The sequence below is a fragment of the Poecile atricapillus genome, chromosome 3, assembly GCF_030490865.1.
Source record: "Poecile atricapillus isolate bPoeAtr1 chromosome 3, bPoeAtr1.hap1, whole genome shotgun sequence".
Taxonomy (NCBI): Eukaryota; Metazoa; Chordata; class Aves; order Passeriformes; family Paridae; genus Poecile; species Poecile atricapillus.
The window spans coordinates 52,745,461-52,773,009 of NC_081251.1; the positions used below are offsets into that span (position 1 = coordinate 52,745,461).

At 38.7% G+C, this 27,549-nt stretch overlaps 1 protein-coding gene across 1 annotated transcript in view; it reads left to right on the plus strand.

The window, feature by feature from the left end:
• Positions 1-26,826, plus strand: part of TPD52L1 (TPD52 like 1) — a 50,134-nt gene extending 23,308 nt beyond the window's left edge. Inside the window, exons 3-7 of the mRNA XM_058835401.1 lie at positions 903-1,051; positions 11,936-12,037; positions 21,076-21,114; positions 22,729-22,789; positions 25,026-26,826. Coding sequence (XP_058691384.1) covers positions 903-1,051; positions 11,936-12,037; positions 21,076-21,114; positions 22,729-22,789; positions 25,026-25,157 — 483 coding nt within the window. The 3' untranslated portion in view covers positions 25,158-26,826. The remainder of the gene's footprint in view (positions 1-902; positions 1,052-11,935; positions 12,038-21,075; positions 21,115-22,728; positions 22,790-25,025) is intronic.
• Positions 26,827-27,549: the final 723 nt, after the last annotated feature.

A 27,549-nucleotide genomic window follows, 5' to 3' on the forward strand; every position in this document is an offset into this window, starting at 1 on the left:
AGGTGAAGAATGCAAACGCCTGCTCACTTGCAGGAGTGCTGCCCAAGGAGCAGAATTCTGAGTCAGAGCCAGGACAGTTCTGGAGTCCCTCTTCTTACAGTCCTGTCTTCTGGTTCTTGCCTTGATAAAACACTGGCTTTGATTAAATGCTGCAAAAACATGTCTACTGCAGGGAGAATTACATTCCTCTGTTTGGGCTGGATAGCATCTTTACAGCTTGAAAATGCAGAGTTTGGTTAAATACTAGGACCTTTAGAAAGACTAATCTGCTCCATCTTCTGAGTGCTTTTATGCTTTGACTACTGATCACTCATGTTGATAGTTCAACTATAAACTTTTATGTTACAATTTTGAAATATGTAGGGCCTAAAATACATAAATAAAACTCATATGACAAGGATATAACATTTGATGGTATTCTCAAATCATATATTATCATGCATTTTTTTTCTATTTTTTTTAACCTGCTCCTAAGAGTTTGCATATGTTATTTTCAGGACCAGAAGACCAAAAATCTGCAAATATGAAGTTAAAAGCCTGTGCATTCAAAGAAAGATATTTGCTTGAATTTTCCAGTCTTCCCTCATCCTGTCCATTCGCATTTTACTAGTGAATGAAAAGCTGGTGTTTGAGACTCCTAATGCTGTAAGGCAGATTTGGATGAAGTCACTCCCTTGCTGGATAATTCTCTCACTTATCAGATGGCATGTGATGGTGAACATAGGTGACACAGAGGCTGCTCTGTTCTGGGCATACCTTTGTGACCTCCACAAGCACTTGACTCTCTCTCTCTAGCTACCTATGAAAAGCACAAGTTTGTGAGATTCATTTAGCCTCTTAACATTGTATGTGTTTATCATTCTGTGGGAACAGGCTAACACCTTTCTCCTTGTTTCCCTCAGCTAGAGGATGAAATTTCAACTTTGCGGCAAGTGCTAGTAGCCAAAGAGAAGCACCTGGTTGAAATTAAACAAAAACTTGGCATAAGTCTGATGAATGAACTGAAGCAGAACTTTAGCAAAAGCTGGCATGATATGCAGACAACTTCTGCGTGAGTACTGATCTTTATACTTACACATATGAACATACCATGTTTTTCTAAAACTTTTTGGGCTGAATTAATAGCAACATTGGTAGAAAGAACCACCCACCTTTCATCAAGTGCTGTCTGAAAAGTCATTTGCTTTTTTTTCCTCTTCATTTGACAACTGAATCTGACACTTAAGGAGAAGGAAAAGTCAGCTTCTCCACAACTGAGCTGAGCTGGGAGTTGACAGCAAAGAAGGCAGGGGGGCAGTGGCGTCATCCGTGAAGTCCCCCAATACCTGAACGAAGAGAGCAGAGCAGGTACAATGACAGTAAAGAGGGTCAAGCCAAGAGTTTAGACCTCCAAGTGCATCTGTACTGATGAGCCAGATCCTAGGTCAAGCCAGGGAGTGAAATCTGTAAGTTCAAGATCTGTGAGGTACCTGGCAAGATACAGGCATATCAGTAATATGACTTGACCTTAAATTCAGTCTAGTATAACTCCCAAATGAAGGGAAAAGGTGCTTAACAAGGGTTCTCCTAACTCTTGCACATTTTTATCACAGTCTTACCCAAGGTTTTACAGCTGCACAGTGCCAGATCTTGCCTTGAGGTCCCCACCAAATTCAGGGGATTGGAGGGAAAAGCGTTAGCAGTTCCTCTCGTTGCATTCAAGGTGCTGACAGACTTGTTAAAATATTTTTAAGTGTACATTTTTACATTTAAAGAACTATGCTTTGTATTTTCATGAGAAGTCAAATAAGGCATAAACCCCTTAATAAAAATACAGCTTGTACATCTCCTATCTCTCACTGTTGGACATTTTTTCATCTAGCTCTTGTTTCTCATGCCATGTCATTAGGAGGGGTATCAGTGTTGCCCTGCATGATGTCTGGCATGTGTTAGGAGAGAACAGTCTAGGGACCCTAAGCTTTAGAGGAGAGGAGGGGCACAAGACAACTGAACTAGAATTACTAGGACAGACTTATCAAAATTCTGAAAAAAAACAACTTCCATTTTTACTTGAAATTTGGTAGCAAGTTCCCAGATACCTTTTCATTTTTTCCTCCACATTGACATTTTCCACAAAGATAGACCTAGAAGACTTTTCCAGTGTGGTAGCTGCTACTTTTTATTTAAGATGAGTTTCAGAAACTACATTCCATTAGGTGGTAAGTGTCCAGAAATTGTTATGTGGAACTGAGCAGCAGGAGTCCTATTGGTGTTCCAGAAAATTCTCATGTTTATGGTCCAGCTGCTGTATAATTCTGCTAGACCCTCATGCCAGAATGCCAGTGCTGGTACAAATCAGGGTAATCCAGCATTCTTAAGAATGGATATGTTGAGTAATAGAGGCGATTCATTGTTTCTGGACCAAAATAGCACTGGGATAGCATTATTCACCAAGATTCTCTGATTCAGGAATGATGAAAAGCTTGTTCTAAAAAAAAAAAAAAAAAGAAAAAAAAATTCCAAATATTTACATGTCTGTACTTTGGGTTTCTAAATCCACAGTTACTCATTTTAGATTTTAAAATTACCTGGTTTTAGGAACACAAATTTTGTTTCACTTAGCTGGCGTGCTTCCCTGTAAGTTAAAACTACTTTTCTTTAACAGGGAACTTCTCAAAGCACCAATGTTTTTGTCCACATATTGTTAATCTTTTTAAGTTCTCCATTTAGGGATGCATTCTCAGGGTTAGAGGACTTAGAGGAAGAGGGGTGGACTTCTCTCAGAAATAGTCCTGTACAGTGTGTTTGACCACTAGTTAAGAGTCATGACCTAACTTACAGGGATGCATGCCACCTCTACTGACTAAATTTAACTTGAGATTTTGACTATTTTAAAGCATTTACATTTTAAATGGTTTTCCACAAGTTCCTTGTTAATTTCCTGTACTATTCAGTGCACTGATGTTTAGTATAATCTGTGTCGGGGGAGGCAAAGGGTTCTGCTAAAGAGGACATCAGTAACTAGAGAGCAAATGATTGCCTTGAATTTGGTTTGGTTTCATGGTGGTAAGGTATTCAACTGGAATGACTTCCTACACACACCTTTTTAATAATTGGGTTTTCAGTGAATAGAAGTGGGTGGGTATTCAACTTCTAGCAATGCAGATTTTTCATATTTTAAAAATAGGTAATTAATTCTTATTTAGATGCTAGAAGCAGGGTCATGTTGATGGATTTTGAGGTTATTTATTTTAGTTTAAGAAATAATTACAAATGTCTTTACGTGGATATTTGTGAAGACCATAATTGAACTTTTCTAATTACTGTTATGCTGCAAAACAAAAGTTTTACATAACCTGAATGCATTGCATTCAGTTGAAGCTTCTTAGTGGTACTTCTATGAAGTTCCCGCTGGTCTCCTTACCTTCCATACTTAAGATTTTCACCATATAAGATTAAAGTAGAAGATAGTATTTATAAAGATTAACTGTGTTTTAGACAGAATCACAGAATATTTGAGATGTTGACAGCAATGTCAGGAGACTGTCTAGTCCAACTGCCTCTTTCAGACAGGACCAGCAGAGTGCTCAGGACTATGTTCAGTCAGGTTTTGAATATCTCCAAGGATGGAGATTCTATAGCCTCTCTGGGCAACCTGTTCCATGTTCAACTACCCTTGCTGTGAAAAACATTTTTCTTAAATATTAATATATTAATATATTTTAATATTTCTTGCATTGAACATGTGCTGGTTTCCTCTTGCACTTCACTAGATACCACTCAAAAGGGCTTGCCTCTATCTTCTTTCCTCCTTTCATTAGGTTGTTTATACACATTGATGAGATCCTTCCATGAGCCTCCTCTAAGGTGACCTGTCCCAGCTTTCCCAGCATTCTCATATGATAGATGCTCCAGTCCTTTACCATCTTTATGCACCTTTGTGTATTTGTTCCAGTTTGTCCATGTCTGCCTTTTACTGGGAAGCACAGAACAGGACCCAGCACTCCAGGTGTGGCCATGACCAGGGCTGAGAGGGGAAGGATCACTTCACTTAACCTGTACTCACTTTTCCTAACACAACCTAGGATACTGTTAGCCATCTTTGCTGCAAAGGAGCATTGCTGATTCATGTCTAATTCGCTCTCTACCAGGATTCCAGGCCTTTTTCTGTAAGGCTGCTTTCCAGCTGGTTAATCCCCAGCCTCTACTGGATTATTAATCCCAACCTGCAGGACTCTGCATTGCCTTTGTTGAATTTACTGAGACTCCTGTTACCTCATTTTTTTCAGACAAAGTCCCAAGTAATTGGATTCTTCAATGCAATTATAGAATTGCATTTCATTATATATGGAGAAGGTTACAAGGGTTACTTTAGCCTTTCACTAGTCCCTCATTTTAAGCACTAAAGACATAGATCCACAAGATATCTTGCCCTTTGCTGAGCATTTATGTTGTTACCATGCTCAGCTTTGTCCCTAGCTTTTCATTTGCTGCTCTTCTGTAGTTCTTTGGAAAAAAAAGGTAAGACATTATAGTCCCATCCTCTTGGGAGATATTTCAATTCTATTGAACTTCTAAGGAACAGTTTTATCTGTAAAATTACCCACCAATAAATTTACTCCAGCCTATAGTTCCCACAAACTTCTTTGTCATCCTTTTTTAAAATGTTATCAACTCTTATAAGACATAAACCTCCTCTGTTTTAAATGGTTAACCTTTCAACCCATGGATGGAATAATAACTATGGAGAGAGCTTCTAGGGAGATGAAAATGCAGAGCTTCTAGGGAGATGAAAATGCTTAGTTTTCTACCAAACCTCTCCAAAAAAGAAATACTCCAGACATTCAGACCACTGTAAGCTTCAATTCTGCCATGGCAAATAAATTACTAGAAGAGCTAGAAAATTAGAGGAAAACCATTTTATCTTCAAGGGCTATAGTGAAATGATGTGAAGTGTTTCAAAGTCGACATGCTTAGTGTTTCTAACTGGGGGGCTGGGAAGCCTTTGCTGTGATGGAAAATCGACCAATGCAAGGTTAACATTTAGGATAGGAACATGACAAAGCTTTTTTCAAAATGGCTTTTCATCTTTTGACCTCAGAAATTTTCACTTTTAGAAAGGGAAAAGCTCATGAATTATAGGCCAAAATCAAGAGAACTGTAAGTGCTGGCTCCAAAGAGCATGTTTCCTGGACAGGGCCCTGGGCTTTTTTTTGGGTGGTGGCTGTCTTTTCAGGCATTTTTAGGAAGGTTTCAGTGTTGCTCGGTTCTTGCATGTAATATTTAATTAAGATTTGGGACAAGAAAATTCAACATGGGCTTGGCCTTTTCCTCCAGAGATAGAATAAAGATCTATTCTATATTGACTACTGGCTGAACTATGTGAGCAAGCTTAGTTCTGTTGATAGGAAACCTGAGAACAACTGCATAGGTTTCAACAACTCTTGGGAACTTACTGTTTTATAGTTCAAATTTCTGCCAGGAGATAGGAAAATAGAAGGTAATAGTTGCACTGCATGTGTTTTAGGCTTACAGTCTATGGTATAGGCAGTCTTTGTTAATATAATTTTAAATATATAGTAATGTGTTCCAAAGTTTCAGAACTTTTTTCAGTAAGTCAGATATAATTTGTGGACAGCCACAGTCCTACTGTGACTTCTAAGAATTAAGTAAACTGTGTTCCCACACACATGCTTCTTATGAGTGGTAGTAAAAGAAATGTAGGTGTTTCTGTTCATTGCAATGTGTAATCACCTTTTGACATTTTCTTCTGTAAATTTGCAAGTAAATGTAACAGCTGTGTAAGTGAAGAAATTGTGTGTGTTGGCTTTAGCAAGTAAATTACCTGTGTGAGTCCATGCTAAATGGAAGTAAAATGAGCATCTCTCTTCCACTGCCTTTGCTTCCTGAATCAGGCAACCTTCATGCTGTCTTCAAAGAGAATTATTTTGCTGCTTTTCCACATGTGTCTCTGGCCTTGAGTTTGGAAGGATAGAATAATAAGGAGAAGGGACTTCAAGAAGTTAACTTAGTCTGTTCTCATTGTTCTTTGTCCAAAATATGTATGTCCATTTGTTTGCATGAGAACCTTCAGCTAATGGAAGTTCCACAGTAAGGTCAGGTGATCTGTTCCAGATGTTCGTTTCTCAGCGAAAAACCCACTGTGATTATCATGGGGCACCAGAAGATATTTACATGTGTATTATAGTGATCTTTATGTGTGTATATCTAACTGTAAGGATGGGAAGGGAGGCCCGAATGTAAACTGGGATCTCTGAAATTACAAGTATTAAAAATATCCAGGAAAGAGTTAGTCAGACAAAGGAGAAGGGAAGGGGAAAGGAAGAGAAAGGAAATGAAAGGGAGGAAAAGGAGAAAGGGAGAGGAAAAAAGAAAAAGAGAGGCTGGGATGTGTTTAATCTGCATAATTTTGTTAATCTAATGTACAGTACAGAGCCCACAGACAATGTTACTGATACAATTTAAGGTGTGATGAACTGCCTGTAATGTCTTAAGATCATCTGTGCTTCAGCAAACATATTTTGGCTTTTCTACCTGGACAGTAACTGTAGCATACCTTTTCCCCCCCTATTCTATGCTGCATTGCACAAATAATGCATTTCAAACATCTGCATCCCATATTTTTCTCAAGTATTTGAAGATCACAGGGCAGTACAGCCCAGAATATTTGTCACCTTTGTCTGGCACCTTTCCTGACCTGTGACTCTCTCCAGCCTATCCAGTCACCTTCCATGTGCAGCACACAGATTTCTGCTGCAGCCTGCAGAGGTTCTGTTCCCTCAGTTCTCTCCTTCCTCTCTGTGGGAGAGGAACTACCTGGGGCATACTTCCTTGGATGAGTACATATGCCTAAACCTAAATGCCAGCACTGTTTCAGTTAATTCTTAACATCCTTGGCAATGGGAAGGATGACAAAAAAATAACATCTGTCATTTGGTTTTAAAGTTGGAATGAATTTTAGGAGATTACTAAAAAAGCCCTACCAAAGCAAAAACCCAAAATAATGCACAACAGCTTAGAGTTCATTTGTGGCAAAACAGACAATAAGAATTCTCTTACAGCATGTTTTATGTACCTTTTATCTGTCATATATGCATTTATCTCATTTCAACATTAGTATAATTTAGTTAATGCTGAGCCCTGTTTCTCCCAGAAAATCAACAGAAAAATAGTTTGGTAGCTGAGAGTTTCTCAGGGATCCAGATGCTTTTTAATCTTTCTTTAGATTCTTTAGAATGACAGAAAAGTCATTCTTAAGCTGACTAGTGGTTTGAAAACTGAAAAGAGGCAAGCTCCATAGGACATGGCTTGTGCTACCAGGCTCTGCTCTACTGTATGGTTTTGTTGTTAATTGTTTGCATTCTGTTGCATCTTCTGTGAGCCTTATCACAGGCGAGGGTTTCTCAAATGGATTAATTTTGCCAGCAAGCACTGGTGGAGAGGCATAATGCTGAATGAAGATGTACTAATTAGCAACTGTACTGATTTTACAGAAGCTGAATTAAAATTCTTTATCATTTACTGCAATACATCAAACGTGCAGCTTGACTTGCAAAATATAAATATTATATGTGTAGCCTACTTCTGTCAGCACGCCCTGTATTGCACCTGTGAGTGAAGGTTACATTTAACTCTGCCATGTAAAGGGCAATTTTGTACTGAGCCGAGTATGATTGTCCTGTCATATCCTGCAGATGATGTTGGCCATTTAAATGTCTACTTCTCTCTGTGCTGCTGCTGCTTGGCTATTCTCTCTATAAAGCACTCATTCCTTCACATGTTGTGTTTATGAAACAGTATCTCCTTATATTTCCTTTCACTGTCTGTAAAAATCACAGTGAGATTATATATAGTGATATCTAGTTGTCACAGCATAACCTAAATGTAGTATATGGCACTGTCAAGTGAAAATGCAGTCAAAATATGCTGCAAATCTACTTTGTCTCAATAGTATGTTAGAGCACTGGAGATGTGAGTTATCTTTAAAGCTCCTTTTAATTATGTTGAGCATTATTGGAATAGAACTGCAACATCAGCATGTTTGTGATAACCTCTGATAATCAGTTTTATAAATAATTGCTTCTGGTAAAGAAATAACCTATTTCAAAAACAAAATTATAATCAGAAATTGATGGATGAAATTCTTGTTAATGTCCTATATAAAGGTAGAGTTCAAATGATCACAGGCGAGTCTTATTTACAAGTTTACAATTGAGACAATCCCTCTTGTCTATGAAATACATTATAAATATTGTTAAGTGCTGAGTCAAAGCACAGAGTATGACCCTTGTTTACCATTACTACCAATTCTTCTGTGCTACGGAGTATTTTCAGAAGCCACAGAATCAGAACAGGAATTCCTGTCCTTCCTGAAAAATTAGGTAGGCTGTTTCTACTTTTGCTGATGCTACCTGGTGTAATGCTGATGGTGCCTTTTGTATGAGTGTAATGATGTATTTATGTAAAAATGCACTCCATGACTTGGATGGAAGGCGCTCTTTCTTGAATCCCTGTATCCTAAATTATCTGAGTTTTGGTTTTTTTTCTGAAGTATTTCTGCCTGTAAGTTTTGGGGTCACTGGACTAGTCTGAGCTGCTGGCTGACTGACTCCTAACATACTGTCACCTCTCTCAATGAGCTGATGGTCAGTGCTCACATAAGGATTGCCAGCAGTGGCTGCTGAAAGGATGAGAGTGCCCAGCTGTTGTAGGTGATTTAGCATGCAGAGCACTTGGTGGTGCAAGGAGGATTTAAACCATACACAGAGGACTTTTTCCAGTTAACAAGTGTTTGTAGTTCTTGCCTGGAATATCCAACTTTATTTCTGCTGGTAGAGGTTTCTGAAAATTATGTATGCTGTTCAGTGCATTAAAACAAAAGTAAAAATTGCTGAGATGATGAAAACTGCTTGGTCAGGTGATTAATGTGCAGTACAACTGAGCAGATTCCTAGATGACAGGAGAGTATGTTGAAGAGATACTTGTTACCAGAGTGCTTGGCAAGATATCAAATTTATGCTGTAAATATGAAATAACTACAAGAACAAATATATCTGAGCCAAAATAAATGCATCATGCATCCAAATTTCAACACAGCACATAACTAACTACAGTGAGGCAATGTGCTCTGTAGAAAGATTATTTATGAAGAAGGCATAGTGATACATGTAATGGTAGAGAGGTGGGAATAGGCAGGCGGTTTGATTTTTAAGCTATAAAAGAGCTATGCTGAGATGCAAATTAATGTTTCTTGTCTCAGCTGACAGGTATTGCAGGTTGTGCTCCATTTTCACCTTTGTTATTTTATTGTTCCTTAAAGCTCATCTTCAGCATTGCTGAAGGGAAGAGGGGACATGTCATAGGTCGTTTTTGCTGAAGTTGGTGCTGAAAAAAGACTAGTTGTATAACAGTTTTAGCTGGATTTATGCTCTTATGTAATGTCAAAAGTATTAGGAACACAAATACAATCTCCATGTCTTCCTTGCTAGTGGAAATACTGGAGGATGTTTGGTTTATGGCATTTTCAGAGAAAATACAATATTGTTGGAATGTCAAAATCAGTGTAATTTTAGCCAGTTCTCTGAAGATATGTTCTGATCAATGTAATGTTCAGAAATATGTAGGGGACTCTAATGTTTCTCAGTGAAATTTGGGTCTGTCTGCTGTATGGCGCCTTTTGGACTGTTTTCTAAATAGTTTTACATGGTGTGAAGAACTTTCAGTGAAAAGGTAAGTCATAGAGATATTTTATCAAAAGTTAAATATGCCCATAAATAAAATTAATTCCAAGGTCTTGTTTCAAAAAAACAGTTCAGAGGGATATCTGAAAAGTATTTTACTATGTACATTCAACCTGTACATAAATAGGTTGCGCTACAAAGATCCTTTTAGATTTGGAAGGCAAATCTTGCCCTTCATTTTGTCATCAGCAAAATTCTACTTGTGCTGAATAGTTTAGGAAGCTTTTCTGTTAGCAAACTCTTTAAGACTTGTATGCCATAGGCAATAGAATATTTGATTTTCTTCTTTTTCATAGGCAACTCTTACCAAAAAGCCAGGTGCTTATAGTTTGACAGTAGCATCCTTATTTTAGGGTCTCATCCCATTCTAGTTTTTATGAGAGTATATCTACTGTCAGCAAAAGCATGACACATCTATTAAACTAGTTAAGCTAAAGGATGAGGCCTTAGTGAAATAAGAGTATTGCGTTCTTGCTATGTCCAAGGACAGACTGGCTAAGAATAAAGGAGATCCAGTAAAAACTAATGTTCACAATTCTCTGTACTGTACTAGAATAAATAAAACAAACATAACCATTGCTTCTTCCTTTCGATTTATAATTTGTGTTCCTTCTGTCAATATTGCAATGTTTTAGCCCTTTTCATTCAACATTGTGCATATGTTTGGTTCAGCTTATCTAACTGGAGACTCCTAGAGATTCTGTACCCTAGTATTCAGTTGCTCCCTGTGGATTGCCTTGTTAGTGAAAACAGAGACAAGCACCTTCATAGAAGAAGCCCTTTCACTTGGCAGTCCAAAAACATGTTAAGTTAGTAGGATGTTGTGGTTTAGGAACCTAAAATCAAAATTAGCATTAAACATAAAACATGAAAGAACAGAGCATTGTGTGGCCTCTGCCATCAAACTGGTGGTTTGTAAACCAGTCCTGAACAGAGGACTTTCAGCAATAGGTCCTGCTGGGCTAAAACAATGTGACATAAAATGTGATATGCCATACTGAAAATGTTAATTTTATCTCCTCTCCTTCCTCCACAAAGTTACTACTTTTATATACATAATAATTAGGATAAAATACCCTGTTGTAAGGACTTAGGCAGTAGGATAATCTTTTGCCAGTGTATTTTGGTACATGCTTGCGATCCTATAGTTTTTGTTCAAAGGAGAATGAGAACCAGTGGAGTTTTATTTCTGAATTTTTCATGATCATTTCTTCTTGCCTGCCAACACACACCACAGGATAGAACACTGATTATAGTGTGCTCTCCTTTTGTTACTAGGTCAGTACTTCTAATTCTGAGCTTGTCTGCGTCACTGGGAGTATCAGATCATTTACTCAGAAGGAAGCCTCTGACATGCTCAGAATTAGTTGAGTCAGCAGAACATCATCTGTGCAGAAAAGCTTATTGATTACTCTGAGAGTGCAAGTTAACTGTACTGAAGGGTCTGTATGGGTCAGAGTATGTATTCTGGGTCAGTAAATTAAGATGATTCTGTGTTTGAATCTGCATGCTATAAATGAAATTAGGGACATCTTTTAAAATAATTCAGTGCTAAGAATATGCATTCACTAGCTTTCTTCATCTTTCTTTCTCTGTCCTTCTCCAAACCTTCCTTTAAAGAAATTTTTAAAAGTGGGGAAAAAAAGGAAAATTGTGGCATATGAAAAGAGATTTGATGATTTTTTCTATTTTAAATATCATAGAATCATTTTGAAGTGAATCTGTTAAATGTAACTAATACGTATATGCTTGAAAGAGCAGAGTTGTATTTGTCCTGATTCTTTTCTGTGCTTCAGACAGTAGATTTTGCCAGAAGGTCAGTGTCTACTGGAAGAATATTTACTTGATGTAAATATGATTTTCTGTAAACAGAAGTTGTATCAAACAGGTATTCAATAAATCACTGCATTCTGCTTTTAACTAGCGTGTGCTGGCCCATCTGGGGGATGTTATCAGCAAAGGGGAAGGGGAGGATTGCTAAGTGAGGGATTGCTCTGGAGAGCCCTGCACTTGGGAAGCTGTGCAGAAATGGGCGTCGTCACCCATGTTTGTTTTTGTGCTACTATGTTACTATGATGAGTTACTATGTTTCTTAACATTTCAGTGGATTGGATTTTGAGGGAAATTAGTTTCAGCGGCTCTAGTCTCCCTTTTTTAATACTTATCACTATTTCTGTTCTGTTTTTTGTTTCCAGTTACAAGAAAACACACGAGACCCTGAGCCATGCGGGGCAAAAAGCAACAGCAGCTATCAGCAATGTAGGAACAGCTATCAGCAAGAAGTTTGGAGATATGAGGTATTGGCATCTGCTGCTTCTCTGGTCTCACCTAGAGGACTAAATGTATAAATCACTTGTCAGCTCTTCTTTTCCTTCTACATTAATGTTTTAAAGGTTCAAGTAGTTTGTAGTTACAGTATTTAATAACATTCCTGTTTTTAACTGGAAAGAAGGCATAATGATGACCAAAGATAAATGTTTATATTGGTCTTGTTTTTTTAAAAAAAAAGTACAGTGAAAAATCCTTTTGTAATAACTTTGCAAACTCAAGGAAATGTATAAGTAAAATGGAACAAAAAATTGCTGTTAGATCTTTATTAACCCAATTTTATTCATAGTGCATGCTGGAGAAAAATATCATCTGAAGAAAAGAAGCATACCTAAAAACTGATTGTGATAAAAAATATTTCAGGCTATTTTTAGTGGTTTTTTTTTCAAGACATACTGCAAAGTTTTGTTCTGCAGTTGTACAAAAATAGATATGATGGAAGTAACAGGAGCTAAGGTCAGTAGAACTGTCACTTAAAGGCAACTTCAGTGTCAGGCTTTATATGTTGACGTATCTTTTAAAGAGTTGGTCTTAAGGTTCCTCAGTATGAGAGCTGAAATTGTGTGCTGTAAATTATTATTTCAGTTTACATTGGGTCGTAGGAATTTCTTGAGTGTTTGAAGGATTTTTTGTGATAAAATAAATGGACATGGATAACTACAGCATAATGTTTGGCCTGGAGAGTTAGGGTCTCATTTACTAATAGTGCATATTATCCCATTGGTATGTACTCACTTTTTTGTTATTTTGCAATGTATGATGTAACCATATCCTAAGCTATGTGTCTGCTATAAATGACTGGAGCTTAGTTCATGGCAGCTAAAACTTTTTTTTCCCCCTTTTTATTTTTATCCTGGATCTTAAATCTTTATTAGCCCCTTAACACCTACCTTTTACATGCAGCTTAATAAATCCTCTATAGAAGTACTAATGTTTTTCTAGAAACCGAAAAATTAAAATCTTTCTTACTGTATCATCTGCTTTACAGTGTCTTTTTCCACACTGCAGTTTAAAATGGACATTTAGTCAGTGACTTGCAACCAGGGTACGAACATAACTAAGATCTTTTGACTTGATACAGTTAAACATTCATGAGTAGTATATGCCTATCAAAGGATAGAAGAATAAGCAGGCATGCAATTATATTTTCTTAGTATATTTTTTTAGTGTTCAGAAATCTAAGAGCTGAAAACTTTCTAAAACATAAATTTGAGCCTTCCTTTAAAAGTTTCTTGAGGGTTTTTCTTCATGAATTTATCATTTTTTAGAATTTATTTTAGTTTATATGAGCTTTTGAAATTCATAACACCTCATGTCTCCCCAGATGAATAGAAATTTATGTGGTAAAGTCTGTGGTTTATTTGTTCATTCATTCATTCCCTATTTGGAGTCTCCCTGGTCTTTCCTTTGGTACCTTCTGGCTCTTCCATTATGAGAAACAGTGAGTTTGTTCTTCTTCTGATCTTCATTTCACTCATTATTTCTTGTGAATTATTGTATTTCACTTCAGTTCCCTCTTCCAGACTCCAGTTGGATGAGTCACTTCCACAAGCCTTTTTGTTACCTTTGTTAATTCTTTCTGCCTTCCCTGCATTTATAGTTGTAGTCTGTATTTTTGAGAAATGTATAAGATGTGTGTAATGCATGTGGCACCAACATATTCCCTGTTTCATTTTATGTTCTTTTTTGACACTTCCTCTTGTAAAAGACAAGCCCACAGCTCAGCAAACAGATTCGTTGCTGTTTCCAAGCTTTAGATCCTACAGCAGTGACCAAAGGCTTTCTGTGTGAATACCTTGAGCTGGCTCTGGATTATAGAGGGAAGGATGACTTAGCAATTCAGGATTTCTCAGGTCCTAATACTTGTGCTTTGCACGTGGTGTGAGATTAACTGCAAAGGCAGAAATGTCTTCACTGAAATACATCATGTTCATCCTTTAATATTTCCCTTAATTAATCACTGTTACCAAATGCTTTTGTCTTACCTATCAGTATCAGCCCTCATGCCCATGGCAGTCATGCATCTGACATGGCAGATGGGAGGTGTTTATCCCATTAGCCCTTTAGACAAGAGCTGAAAGCAGAGGCTGAGTCCAAAAGCATTTTGATTAATCAAAAAGCAGATTTCTAGTAGCTTTCTTTGATTGAAATCATACCCTTGAACCTGAAAATATGAGCTACCAGTGCTGCCTTTTTTTTGTGAATACTTGCTGTTTTCGATTTTAAGTGCTCAGTTAGGACTGAGTTTTCTTGACTCCTGATGATGAAGAAGCTAGTGGTCTAGTTCCCATAGTTATAGAGAGAGCGGCGTAACTTGGACCTTCTGCATCTGCTGCACATAAATGTGGAGTGATGGTCAGTGTGCTTTCCTCAGCAGCAAAGCTGGCCTAAATTCTTGGCTCAGCTTGGCTAGGTGTAGTTTTGTGTGGGGTCATGTTACAAACCTTATCACTTAAATAAACTGATTATTAAAAATCTTACCCCTTCTCTTTCCAACCCCACTTCTGTTTGGGGGTGTAACCTTTAAAGAGGCAGGAATTTTCTGTGTCATTGTAGGCTTTTTTTGCTAACCCAAATAATTTTATTTCAGTGATGTACTGTATGTAGTGTATGGATTATCACCACCCCCTCCCATAATGCCATTTTAAACAAACATCAGACTCTAGCTTAATTCTCTTGGTTAGGCATTAAGGCTGATAGTCACCAATGACATCCAGATGCAAATCCCTGTTTTGCTTTCACTCAGACCAGACACTTGAAACTGATTTCTAAAATCCAGATGTCATCATAATTCCCAGTATGTTCAGCAGCCTTACTCCCTGCCTGTGGTGATGGTGATTTTGAAAGGGTTTATAGACAGACTGAATAAATACTGAAACCTGCCTTCTTTATGAAACATTCTGTTTCTATGTTGCCTGCTATGTCAACTGTATAGAGCACCACGTGAAACACGTATTTCTGTTCTGAAGTTGTTGGGCCTTAATTTTCACCTTGTTTTAGCTCTAAAAATATTACTAAAATATCATATAACAACAACAGCCCAGGCAGACTCCCCCAAATGTGCTATTTTCCTATCTTAGCATTCAAGAAGATAAAATCTATAAGAAAAATGACAAAATTCTGTTTTTTATGAAAGAACAGATGCCACCCTTTGGGAACCAAGTGCTTTTCATGCAGCTGCTGTGCTTCTCTTTCATCCCCACCCCATCTTCCCAGTGTTGCAACTCTCTAATTCATTTTGTGCATGAATAATCACTAGCGTTTTACATTTTCTGAATTTTGTATTAAAAATAGTACTTGTAAGGTCTCTTTACAGTCATAATGCATCCTATTTAATATTGTGTTTCTAGGAATACAAGAAATGCATATAAAACCAGTGTACAGATACTTCTGCTTTAGGATACAAAGCAGACACTAGCAATTTAGCTAAGATAATAGATCCTTCATTAATAGGTCTTATGATTAATTATATTCCATCAAGATTTTTTTTTACTCCTCCACCTCCAGCTCACATTGTCTCTTTTAATATTTCTCTGGTGTGAAGTGTTAAGAGGAAAGGGATGGTTGCAGGTCACTTACAGGGCATTGATCTAATGTTCAGATCTCTCAGTATTAGAGATTGCCCATACATTTTAACATGGCTCTTGCTAAGAAGAGCACAGATGTGATAGAACTGAGGCTCTTTATCCCTTTCTCCTTTGCTTTCTGCTAAAGTTTGAATATTTTCATGCTATATTGCTGGGCTACTCTGCAGTTGTCTGTATGGATCTATGTTACATCCTTGCTGATGACTTTTTTAGAAACAAATTGTGATACCAAGTGAGAGACTTTTTGGGTTTTGAGTTGCCTTAAAAAAAAAAAAAAAAGAGGAAAGGAAGAAAAGGTAAACTACTTAACACTACACTGCTATATGCACACTACCACATACATTGCTACTACTCAAGTAAACGTATTTAAAGATTAAGCTAACAAAGGCATGCATGCAAATTAGGATGTCAGCAGTTACATTTTGTATAACTCCTTCATTCAGCTGTCTGGTTCATTTTCCTTAATTATATGATCACACAGACCCCTTTCAAATCCAGTGCCTGGGATGAGCCAGCTCTCAAGATGAATGAAGGGAATATAATGCCTCATTCCTGCCAGGAGTTGGAAGGCACATGTGGAAAGACACAAAAGACTGCAGGGAGGGACAGCCTGGGGGCATAACTGTGGCAGTTGGATGTGCCCCTCAGAGATCAGCACGGAAGGTAGAGGAGGCACTGGAGGGATGGAGGACAGCAACGTTAATTCCTCTCCAGAGGGACAAGGGTAGTTCTGGGAACTACAAAGCAGATACTGGAGGAATGCATTAACCTGTTATTTTCTAAGCATCTAGAAGATAGCATGATGGCAAAAACATAAAAGGGTTTGTCAAGAGCAATTATCTTGAACTGACAGCACCTGTCACAGAGGATAGATGGAAGGTAGGAGATGTGATAGAGCTTGACTTTGATAAGGCTGTCTGTACTGTTTTTGCAGAACTAGAGAAATACAGCTTAGGTGCTATTGCTTTGGCAGGAAGAGAGCATAGGAAATTGAAAATTGTATCCAAAGAATAGGTCTCAGTAGCTGACCATAATGTAAAATTTTGCAGGCATCTGTCCTGAATATGTTACTCATCAGCATTTTCACTGCTAGGTTAGATGAAGGTGCCAGGATGGCATCACTTAGAATTCCCATATGACTGCTGCATCAGGACATGCAAGCACTTTAGGCACCAGGATTAGAAATCCACATTATTTTAAATGATAAAATAAAATTCAGTATAGGAAAGAGTAATGTGCTTTATTGACAAATGGGGAAAAAATTCAAAAGCAGAGATGGGGAGGACTGACCAGGCAGCTCTGCAAGAAGGCCTAGTAAGTCTAGCCACATGGCTCACGAGTGCAGCCAAATGGGGGTTATTTCTGAAGGCTATGAAATCTCTGTCATTTAAAGCTTTTAGAAGCAGGTGGGACCAAAATCTTTTGGTGATGGTTCAGGTCTGATTAATCTGCATTACCACTTTGGGAGTTGATTTTTGCTGTGCCTTTATTGTTGTGCCTTTTGAGGTTGTTTGTGGTGATGTAGTTTTTGCACATCCTTTTAGGATTTCTGTGATGTAAGGATGTTCTGGGCACTTAAAACTGCTGTCAGATTTGAATTCCGTCAAATGCTGTAGCTGTCATGCCTGAAACTACCATTCTCAAACCTTTCTGTCTTTTGATACCCCTATAAAGGAAATAGCAATACTACCTTTCTTCAGAACATAATTTCATAAGCATTTTTGCTGATGGGTGAGGAAGTTGTTTTCTCTCACTTCCTTTGACGTTTTCCCCTTAATTTCTGCTGGTTTTTAGAGTTCTGTAGGAACAGAGATTTCCTTATCCTATGTCTGTGCAAGTATCTGTATTGCCACGGAGAAGGGGGTGGCTGTTACTAGGAGCCAGCAGGTAGTACAAGGAGGGCAACAGTATTAAAGGGGTCTAAGCAGAAATGTGTTCTGAAGACAAACCCTTGAGTGTTTGAGAAGCACTAGTATACATGATGATGTGTATAACCTTGTAAAAAAACTGAAGAAATCAATGCTTTACTTTGGAGCAAAGTATGAACATTGTGCAGTAAATAATTCATCACACCACACATTGAGAGGGGATGTGAAAAATAAGTATTTGAAGAGATGTTCATTAAGTGTGCACCACCTCTCTGGCTCGCTGCATGAGGCAGGTGTTCCCTTGAAGTGGTCTGTAATTAAAGACTATAGCAGTAACACAGATGAAGGAGAGGCTTGTCTGCCTCATCATTTCTCAGCTTTGGAACATTAATGACATCCTTTGAATATTGTATATCAGTGTGTCTCTCCCAGTTCCTCTTTAATTAAGTTCCTATGAGGTGAACACAGTGTCGAAGTGTTTCAAGTATTGTTTTCAACAAGGAACAAGTATTTTAGAAAATGTTGTTTAAGGAATTAAAAACTCCTTATTTTTTCCATAGCCTGTTTTAACTGAAATGATTAAGAGAAATGATTAAGAAATTCAGAGGGCAAAAAAAACCCGATTTGCTCTTATGTACATGATATATGCATTAAGCAAGCATGTACTTTCTCTTTAATGATTCTAAGGGAGGCTATGAGGAGAGAAACCAGTTAGCATTGTTTAAATCTGTTCTAATGAAGAGAACACAAAATTTAGTAGACAAAACTTCTGTTTTTCAATGCATACAGAATAGGTGACTGCATAGTGAAGGACTGTGTGAAAATTTTTGCTTTGGAGGGATCTGAACTGATCCACATTCTACTGTGAATTCCAGCATCTAGATTTGAATGCAAATTATTTTATTTTTCTCCTTGGGCATTTTGATGTGCTACAGATGTTTATGTCTATTTTTGTTACCTTTTCCTAATACTTTTAACTTTTGCTTTTCTTTCCTTGTGCATCCACCACAGATCGCATTCAATTGGGTAAGACACATTACTCTCCTTGAATACTACCTCTGTATTTGACAGGATTTGTTTTATGGACTGTAATGCAGTAATCCCTTTCCTTTCCACATCATTATATAAAAAAAAGCATATGCTACTTAAACTGCTATGCCTCATTTTTACAGCATGGTGTAACAAGAAAAGGATTGGACCAAGTGTTTGCCTTGAAGAGATTAGTCTCAAATTCAAATAATGGATGCATTCAAAAGACATTTGTCTTGGGAAAACCTACTTATATATAATCCCATTCTCTCAACCATATTCTTTCTGTCAGAGGTTCAAGCATGAGCAACAAACAGTAAATATTCTATTCAGCTGAGTTTTGTAAAGATTATATGAAGTATTTTATTACCTTCTCTTCAATTGAGCTAAAGTATCTTAGTCATGATTCTTTAAAAGTCTTGGGAGTCCTGGGGAAATTTCCAAGTTCTGAAGATGATGAAAGAGTTCTTCATGTTTAGAGTTTGAGTTTATTGATTCTGTAAAGCACTTGAACATATGATGAATTAGAAGACAATTTTGTGTTCTCAAAGACTGTGTAAGCAGTCTGGCTTTATGTCAGTTCACCCTGAAGAGAGGCTGAACAGCCCTGAATGCCTTGCCAGTCCCTCTGGCCTTGTAGTATCTTCAGTACTGAAAAGCTCAAGAGCATTTTTTCCATTCAGCTAAATTGTCCTAACAAGGACTCTAACTTCACTGAGTAAACTTCAAAGTACAGGATAGATTGACCTTCTTAACTCGCTCTGACATGAAATTAAAATGTAATATTTACCAACCTCTGTCCAGAAGAATCTCTGTTCTCTGCAATGATCACTATCACAGATATGTATGTCTTTAAAAAAAGCTTAATGTTTCAGGCTTGTACTAAAAGATTTTGCACTGTTTCTGTAACTTGCATTCTTACCTCTTTAGAGAAACTGAAATATGAACTAAAAAAAATAAGCACTTAATATTTGGATTGTCTGTCATGAGCCATCTCTCAGCTGTGTGAATTTAATCTTCTGACTTAAACCTTTATATTTGGAATGTTTTGCTTTTAGAAGAGGAGCAGTCTATGCTGAAATACTTCCAAACTCTATTTTTGCCTATTTGTTGTGGGTTGCAAAACTAAAATGGCAAGGATGCTTGCTTGATTTAATGAGGATTTTTAAAGATTTGCTGCACTTGTGAAATGTTTGGGCTAATCTTTCAAAGTCTTAAAAATTATGTGAAAAATTGAGCACGAATTAGTATTGTCTGCTGTCAGTTCTTGTCTGTCTGATGTTAGCAGAAGCCTTAAAATATATACAACAGCAAACAGTTTGTATTAGATGTCACTATTCCACCTGCTTGCCAAATAGCTCTTCCCTCCCTTCCCCACCCCCATTTCTGAATCTTTAATCTGGAAAAACAAATCTGTGTATAAGCTCAGTGCTGCTCTGATTTGGTATAGTTTAAAACAAACACGTGTGTTGTTTGTATGAGAGCTTTCATTTTTTAATGCTATAATCATGCTTTGCTTGGAGCCAAGTGTCGGTGATCCTTACAGAAAAGCTCTCACTGTTCTCAGTCAGACCAGGCTGCAGCTGTCAGTCAACACTGGAACTAGCAATGCAGGGATTTTTGGAAAAAGACACACTCTTGCATCACACACTTTAAGTAAAGTGCTCAGATTGAAGTGTGCTTATGGAAAGTTCTTAAACTTCAAATAAAGATTCTTATTTGGACCAGGCTTGATGCTTCCCAGCAGCAGGGAACAGGTGATGCTGTGAAAGCAGAGTTGGTGTCTCAGGTTGGAGAATTTGGCTCATGTAAGTCAAGCAGTCAGCATGGGTGGCATCTGCAGGGCTAAAGGTGTGCAGCATTAGGTGGGGATCTTTGAGTAATGCAGATGTGCCATCCTCTGCTCACAACCTTCCAATACTCCTGCTGCTGGGAAGTCTGAGGAGGGAAGTGTCACAAGGAGAGCTGGACAAAAGCTGTGGAAAATAGCTCCGTACGTTTGGTAAAGTCAAGGAGTGAAATGTCCTGGAGAGGTGCGGGTAAGTGAGAGTGCTGCCTCTCTGGTTGAGGAAACCTCTTGTTTGGGTAACCATTTGTGCAGGAGCCTTTTGAGACTGGGAGTCAGCTGACCCAGCTCTGCTGATGTGCACAAACCTGGGGTGTATCCCTCCTGCCCAGCACAGAGCTCGTCCTCTGTCACTGTGGGACACAGAGGTGGCTCTCTCATGTGTCTCTCATATCTACAGATAGCCAGGGTCTGCACCATTTAAAAGGATTTTGCCAGGAGTTGTTTTGCATCATTTTTTTGAACCCCATTGCTGGTCAGTTGACATGAGAAGGTGGTGGTAAGATCTTTAGTGCTGAGAGTAAGCTGGAGTTTGACAAGCCCTTGCCATCAGGAGGGGAAGAATACCAGCAGTTTTGAATATGTACATTTACAGCTAAGTTAAAAAGTACATTATAATCATATTGGAAATCGGATTTTACAGCTTTTTTTTCTTATGTTTTTCTTTCACCCCACAGCTATTCTATTCGCCATTCCATAAGCATGCCTGCAATGAGGTAATGTGCTACCCATATTCTATTTGATATGGTGATGTTCAACAGAGTAATGAGGGGGGATTTGCATACTTTGATCCTGATCCTGCAGTTTTTAGTTGGATGAGTAGTCTCACTTCGATCAATTAAGGTTATTCATGTAGATGAGGGCTGCAGGACAGGCTAGCTGTGGGGTTTGTTTTTTTTCATTTTAATTGTATTAACTGCCTAATCTCTTGTACAAGCCTTTGAGTAAATGAAGCAGTTCTGAGTTGTATTTGGGTAGCTGATTGTTATCAGGTTTGTATTACTGAATCTGAAATTCAGTTGTTTTGCTGTCTCTAGAACATCATCCAAAGCCCATTAACGTCAGAGATGCTTTCCACTCCAACAGGCTTTGGATCATGCTCCTATGGAGGGATTTTACATGAGTGCTTTCATATTTTAATGGCTATAATCACACTTTACTTGACTGCAGCCAAATATTGACGTCTGTTCAAGTAAAGCTCTGACTGTTTTCAATAAAATTAGTATCCAGCTTTCTTTTTACTCCCTTGGCCTCTAAATACATGACTGTTCCCACTCTGTGCCAAGCATGCATGAAAAACAAACAACATAAATGACGGATGCTCATTAATTCAACTTCAGCAGGTGGGTAGTTTAAGGCAAGAATTCACCAGTGTGACCTACAGATCAAATATAAGTTCTAAAAGTCAGTTTCTCTCTCCTTTTGACCCATCTTGCCCTATGAAAAAAATTGTCACCTAATAACAGAAACTAAATTTGCATCATTTTTTCAACTGGCTTCTGTTTGCCCTTCCCTTAAAATTGGGCAATTGTTGTCCAGCACAGGAAGTGTGCTGGACAACAGTGCCTGAGCTTCAGAGTATTCACTAATTATGAAGCACAACATATGCTGTAAATGAGCTCTCAGGTGCCAAGCAAGAAGCAGACAACTAGAAGAAGGTCCCCTTCACCCACTGTAGATTTGTCCAAGTCCCCTTTGTGTTGAATGAACACAGAGAAAAGCTTACCTTAGTCAGAGAGGCACCTTAGGAACACAGTTTCTCTAAAGCCTTTGTCTTTGAAAGCGGAAGTCACAACATCATGGAGGGGGAGGGGGCGGTGGGGCAGGTGGGCAGGCAGGATTCCTCAAAGGCATTTGGGACCCACTTCCCATATGGTTCTAATCCCCTTCCCAGCCTTAGGACATTAAACTTGGCGTCTTTTTAATAATGTAGGTTATGGACTTGCTCATCAGCTCAAAAAAAATGTTTATTTCTTTACAGCAACAATACAAATGGATAAAGCCATAGAAAAGCAGCATTTCAGGCAGCATTGTCTGGTTGTTCTTCTGAGAACATGAAAAACATATCATAGAGTAGGCAGGCCAGTTATCATTTGGTTTCAATTACTAGGCAGGTTCTGCTTTTGAAAAATTGTAGCTAAAAAATACTCATCCGATTACCATAATTGGATTTGACTGACAGAGCAAAGTGAGTGTTCATAGGCCTGTGCTGCCCGCCAGCCTTCATTGTTTACTGGCAGCGTTGCCTGGTAAGATCTGATCAAATTATGGAGTTACCCCATGATGTTGGCAACTCTTTTTCCTCCCTTCAACTTTTTCTTTTCTCCTAGGAATTCTCCAACTTTTAAATCATTTGAGGAGAAGGTTGAAACCACTGTCACAAGCCTTAAGGTAAAGGTTTGGGGCAGAGTTTGCATGTATATGTGTATTAAAGTGTGACAGCTTAGTTGTCCCTATATTTGTACAGGAGACTGACTGAATTTGTTGTTCCATCAAGAATTTCATGGTAGTGCAAGAGCACTAATGGAAAATGAAGGCAATATGCAAAGAAATTGTTTTCCTTTGCTTTGTTTCTAAGAAATTATTTCTGATGCTTGCCAAAGTAAGGAAGTGGCCAAAAATAGTCAAAATGCCAAAAATAGTGGTGGTAAAGAGTGTCTGTCCCATTCATCTCAATGTGTCATTCAGAAATAGAAAAAGGTAATTCAAACTGCACAGCTCTGAAGACCATTTCCTCTCACTGTGATCTGCTTGAAGAGCCTGATCTTATTTTGTTGATTAATTAAAGGTGTTCTAGAGGAGAGTATTTGTCATGCCAGCTCAGCCTGTTGTGTTCAGAGTGCTCTTAGATCATCCTTTAAGAAATCTGTAATTAAGCAGGACAACACAGTAAGCTTTGAGTCTGAAATAATCCTCCACATCTCATGAAACCTCCATTGTCTATCTTTACGGGAAAACGCACTGACATTTTCTCAAAATATTTTCTTTCTGTATTTTCTTTCTTTCTTTAATTTCCTCGTGTGAATGGGGAAGGGGAGCTGGAGTCATGGATCTAAGGTGCCACCAGGGTAGACTGCGGACAAATGGGAATGTCTCAGCATTGCTCCTCCTTTTTCCTGCCTCTGTTCCAAGGCTTGCAAGATTAGGAAGACTAGGAGACCAGGGGATGGGGGAAGAAATCATGGAGTTACCCTTCAATTCTAGGGTTTTGTTTTGGTCTCAAAAAATGGAGAACTACATAGAGGCCCCTGAAAAAAGAACAGCAGTAGTCTTAGCATCTTTCCAACCCCCATGTCAGCTACAAATCTTCAGTGATCCTACAGTGTTCTGCAGTTTGCCAAAACCAATGTTCAGATTTCATAACATTTACAAATCAAATTTCAAATTAAATTTTATTCACTCTTGGAGTTTGGACTTTGGGTTGCAAAGTATAAAATACTTTCTTGGGAGAGTATAAAAGTTCATTTTCCCCCTGGAAATCAAACAGGACCAGGGTGCCTCATTCTTTTCAACTTCTCTGAAAATCTGAACTCTGATGAATTAAATGTTTTATTGGACTTTCAAGCTAGGTAAGATGCTGTGCTAGCAGTTAGTGCTGGCTAAAGAAACAGGATTACATAGGATTAACCCTTTGGAAACTTAGAACACAAAGTTCATTTAATTAAAATAATCTTCCTAAGCATTCAGTGGCTGAGAGGTTGAAAAAATGTCAGCTTGTCTTTGAGTTCTGCTGTAATTCTAGGATGGAATAAAAGGTTTTGTCCTATTTTCAGGCTTGAATCAACTTGGAGCGGGCATATCAGCAAGCAAAGCCACAAAAGAATGTTCTCTTACCAAGACAACCTAGTCACAACAGCTTTTTCTCTTTGTCACTTAGTGTTGATGATTTCCAAATCTTTAGATACAGCTCTATCTTTGTTAGGAAACTCCTTTTCCAAAGATTTAGTCTTACTGATTTTAATTTTTAATATTTATTACAAATTCAGTGACCTGAAGCATCCTGGAAGTAGATGTGCATGTACATTGGATATGTTTGATTAATGTATTTTGGTGTCTCTTCTGTGCCTTCCCCTATGAAAATGCTGCTTTATATACCAGTATCTAGGCACTACAAGTGCCTGATGGGATTCAGGTTGCTGGGTTTGCATTCCTTCTGCTGTCCAAAATCTCAGTTTGGTTTATGGTTTATGTATTTTCTGAGCATCTGTGTTGCCATAGCTAGCATGTGAGCCACTCAGCAAATGAACCAGTTCATTTTAGTATTCATCTCTTACCCCGCCTGCACAGAATTGGAAAAAAACAGTGAAACCAGTGTGAGCTACTCAGGTAACAACCACATGGAGTTTACTGCTAGGGTCTAGGATCCTATCTGGGATCTACTTAGGGACTGGTTCCTTTAAGCATATGAGACATGCCACTGTCAGATTTTATGATGGCAGCCTCATTTGGAAATTGTGGAGTTGCTTTATTTGTCTGGTTTTATAGCTGTTGTTCTAAGGAAAAGCCCATTCCTACGGATTCTCTGCCTGAATAGTTCCCTGCTCTCCTTGGCCATGGGGTGGATAGGAAATGGATTTGCTTCAGTGTGAGCAGAGGAACTTACTGTTCTCTGTTTGCCTTATTTCAGACCAAGGTTGGTGGGACAAGCCACACAGGAGGCAGTTTTGAAGAAGTTCTCAGCTCTACAGCCCATGCCAGTGCTCAGAGCTCCCTTGCTGGCACCCGACTCCCTGAAAGTGAAGAAGAACTTCAGTGTTAAACAGCAGGCCCTCCTGAGCTTCACATGCCTCTCTTCAGAGACTTGCCCAGACAGTGATTTTCAGCTTTCCCTCACCACACAATTTGTGCAACAAGGTTTTGTCAGCTTTGGAAAATTGCTGTCCTGGCCTTGTGTTGGAGAAATGTTTCCTCTCCTTATTTCTATTTAGATGGGCCATTTTATCACCAGGTACTTTGTACATCATCAAAACCACATGCAAGTCATTGGCTATAATGCACTAAATTATGTGTTAAGTGACTAAATAGTTTTCAGTTACATGTAACTTCCCTCTAACAATCTCCCAGCCTCTGTTCCTAATTTATTTTGGTTTACTCTTTTCTATCTGCTGGTTTCTGGCTTCCCTCTCAGTGCCACATCAGACAGATGGACCTAGAGCTGTGCAAAGCATTCAATTGCCAGCAGTAGCCCATATACCAGCTGTCTACCATCCATACCAGGTGCCCTTTGCTCAGGAGTGCCTGTATATCATCTATTTCCTAACAGAATTAAAATCACTTACTGTCACAAAAAGCTGTTTCTCCTTCAGTGGGACAGTCTGGCATTGCCCTACACCCATTAGGCAGCAGAGTTAAGGAGGGCCAAAGGAGACACCTGGTTATTCATTCAGAAACAACCTATCACAGCTGCTGATTTCAGATGGTCATTTTGGCTGGAAAAGTTTCAGCTTCAAAATGTGCACCATTGCTTGCTCTCTTTGGTTTGGTAAGACTTGGCAGTGATATTAATTAGAAAATCATGTGGCGTGGAGGGAACCTCTGATATTTTTGCCTCTGTATCTTCCCCTCAAAACCAAGGGAAGATACATTTATGAGCCTCTGTCAAGATACAGCCTTAAGTGAAAGAATACAAACCCAACATCTGGCTTCAGATGTGCCACAGGTTAGAGAGCCCATGCCTTCAGAGCTGCTAGTGTAGACCCTGTTACCTGCCAATGCACAGGATGAGCAAGAACTTCACTTTTGGTGTCAAATTTTGTTGTGCTTCGCTCCAGGATGTAATTCCATCAACCGCATTATCTCTGCTCAATCACCAAGAGCCAGACATCTCTCAGCTTTGATTCAGCATGTTTTCTGAATTGCATTCTTTTAACGTGTTTTCTAAGGAAAGAGCAGCACATTTGTGACACTATTTTGCTGTGTCGTGAGCGCGTGTCAGTCCGCATGCTGCGTCGCTCAGCTCACCACACAGTGAAGTGGGCACAACAGTAAACAGGATGGAAAAGAGCCTGGCTACTTTGAAAATGGATGCAGTTTTTGAGCATACGCCAAAGCTTCAGATCAGCGTTAGCAAGTTTGACTTTACAGACTGCTTAAAATTTTGTGAGAAAAACGTGGCTTTAAGTGATTTTCGTTTTTTCTTGTGTGGCTTTTGTTAGTTTTAACAAAGTTGAAAGTCCTTTTGTAATGTTCTACTGGACATAAGTTAACTTTGGACATTTATATCACATGCCTCTTTAGTGTGATTTTTAGCATGGGAGCAAATCTAATCATTTTTCTAGTATTCTTGTGACAATTTTCTAGCTTATGTGGTTTTGTGCATAAATGTGAATTTATTTAATTAAAAATGGAAGATATTGACAACTTAGTTTGTGTAAATGAAGTCCTTGCTATTCTTATTAAAAATAAATTTCTCTCTTACTCTTTTACCCTTTGTGATGTTTTAATTCTGTATTTACCAGTAGTACTGAGCAACCTAGTGGAAGGTGTTCCTGCCACTGGCAAGGGAACTAGATGATCTTTAAGGTCCCTTCCAACTCAAACCACTATGATTACTGTACATGGGGTTCCACACTCTGTCCCCTCAATCCCCTGCAGAATGGAGAAGCCTCCTGCTGCGCTGCAGGAATGAACTGTTCCTGCTTAGGGTAGAATTTGTGCTGGGTGTGTTTCTACCAAACATCTCTTCAAGGCCACTTTTCTGGTTTGCCAGGAATGTTCTCAGTTCTGCCCTTCCACGCATCTGTAGCTCTTTCACACTCAGCATTCAATGCAGACTGATGGAGACTATAATTTGTGTGCACCTAGGTGGAATAAAAACACTGACAAAAGCTCAGTGGGCCCTGCTCCATCCCCCTCTGCAGTATGACAGTCTGTTGCCAAGAACCACTCAGCAGCTCAGCAAAGTGCAACCTGTTCTTCCAGGGCTGCCACAGAGCATGACTGCTGCCCTGGGGGGTTCCTGAGCAGAGCAGGCATCTTGCGTCTCCTCTGAACCAGACCAATACGCTCTGCAGATTTTGTGCACTGTGCCAGCCACTGAGGCAAGAAGTTCCCAGCATCTCTGCACAGCACTTTGTACTCCAGGAAAGTCACCAGCCTCAGAACGCTTTGTGTCAGTCAGACCCCTGAGGTTTGCATAAAGAAAAGCATTT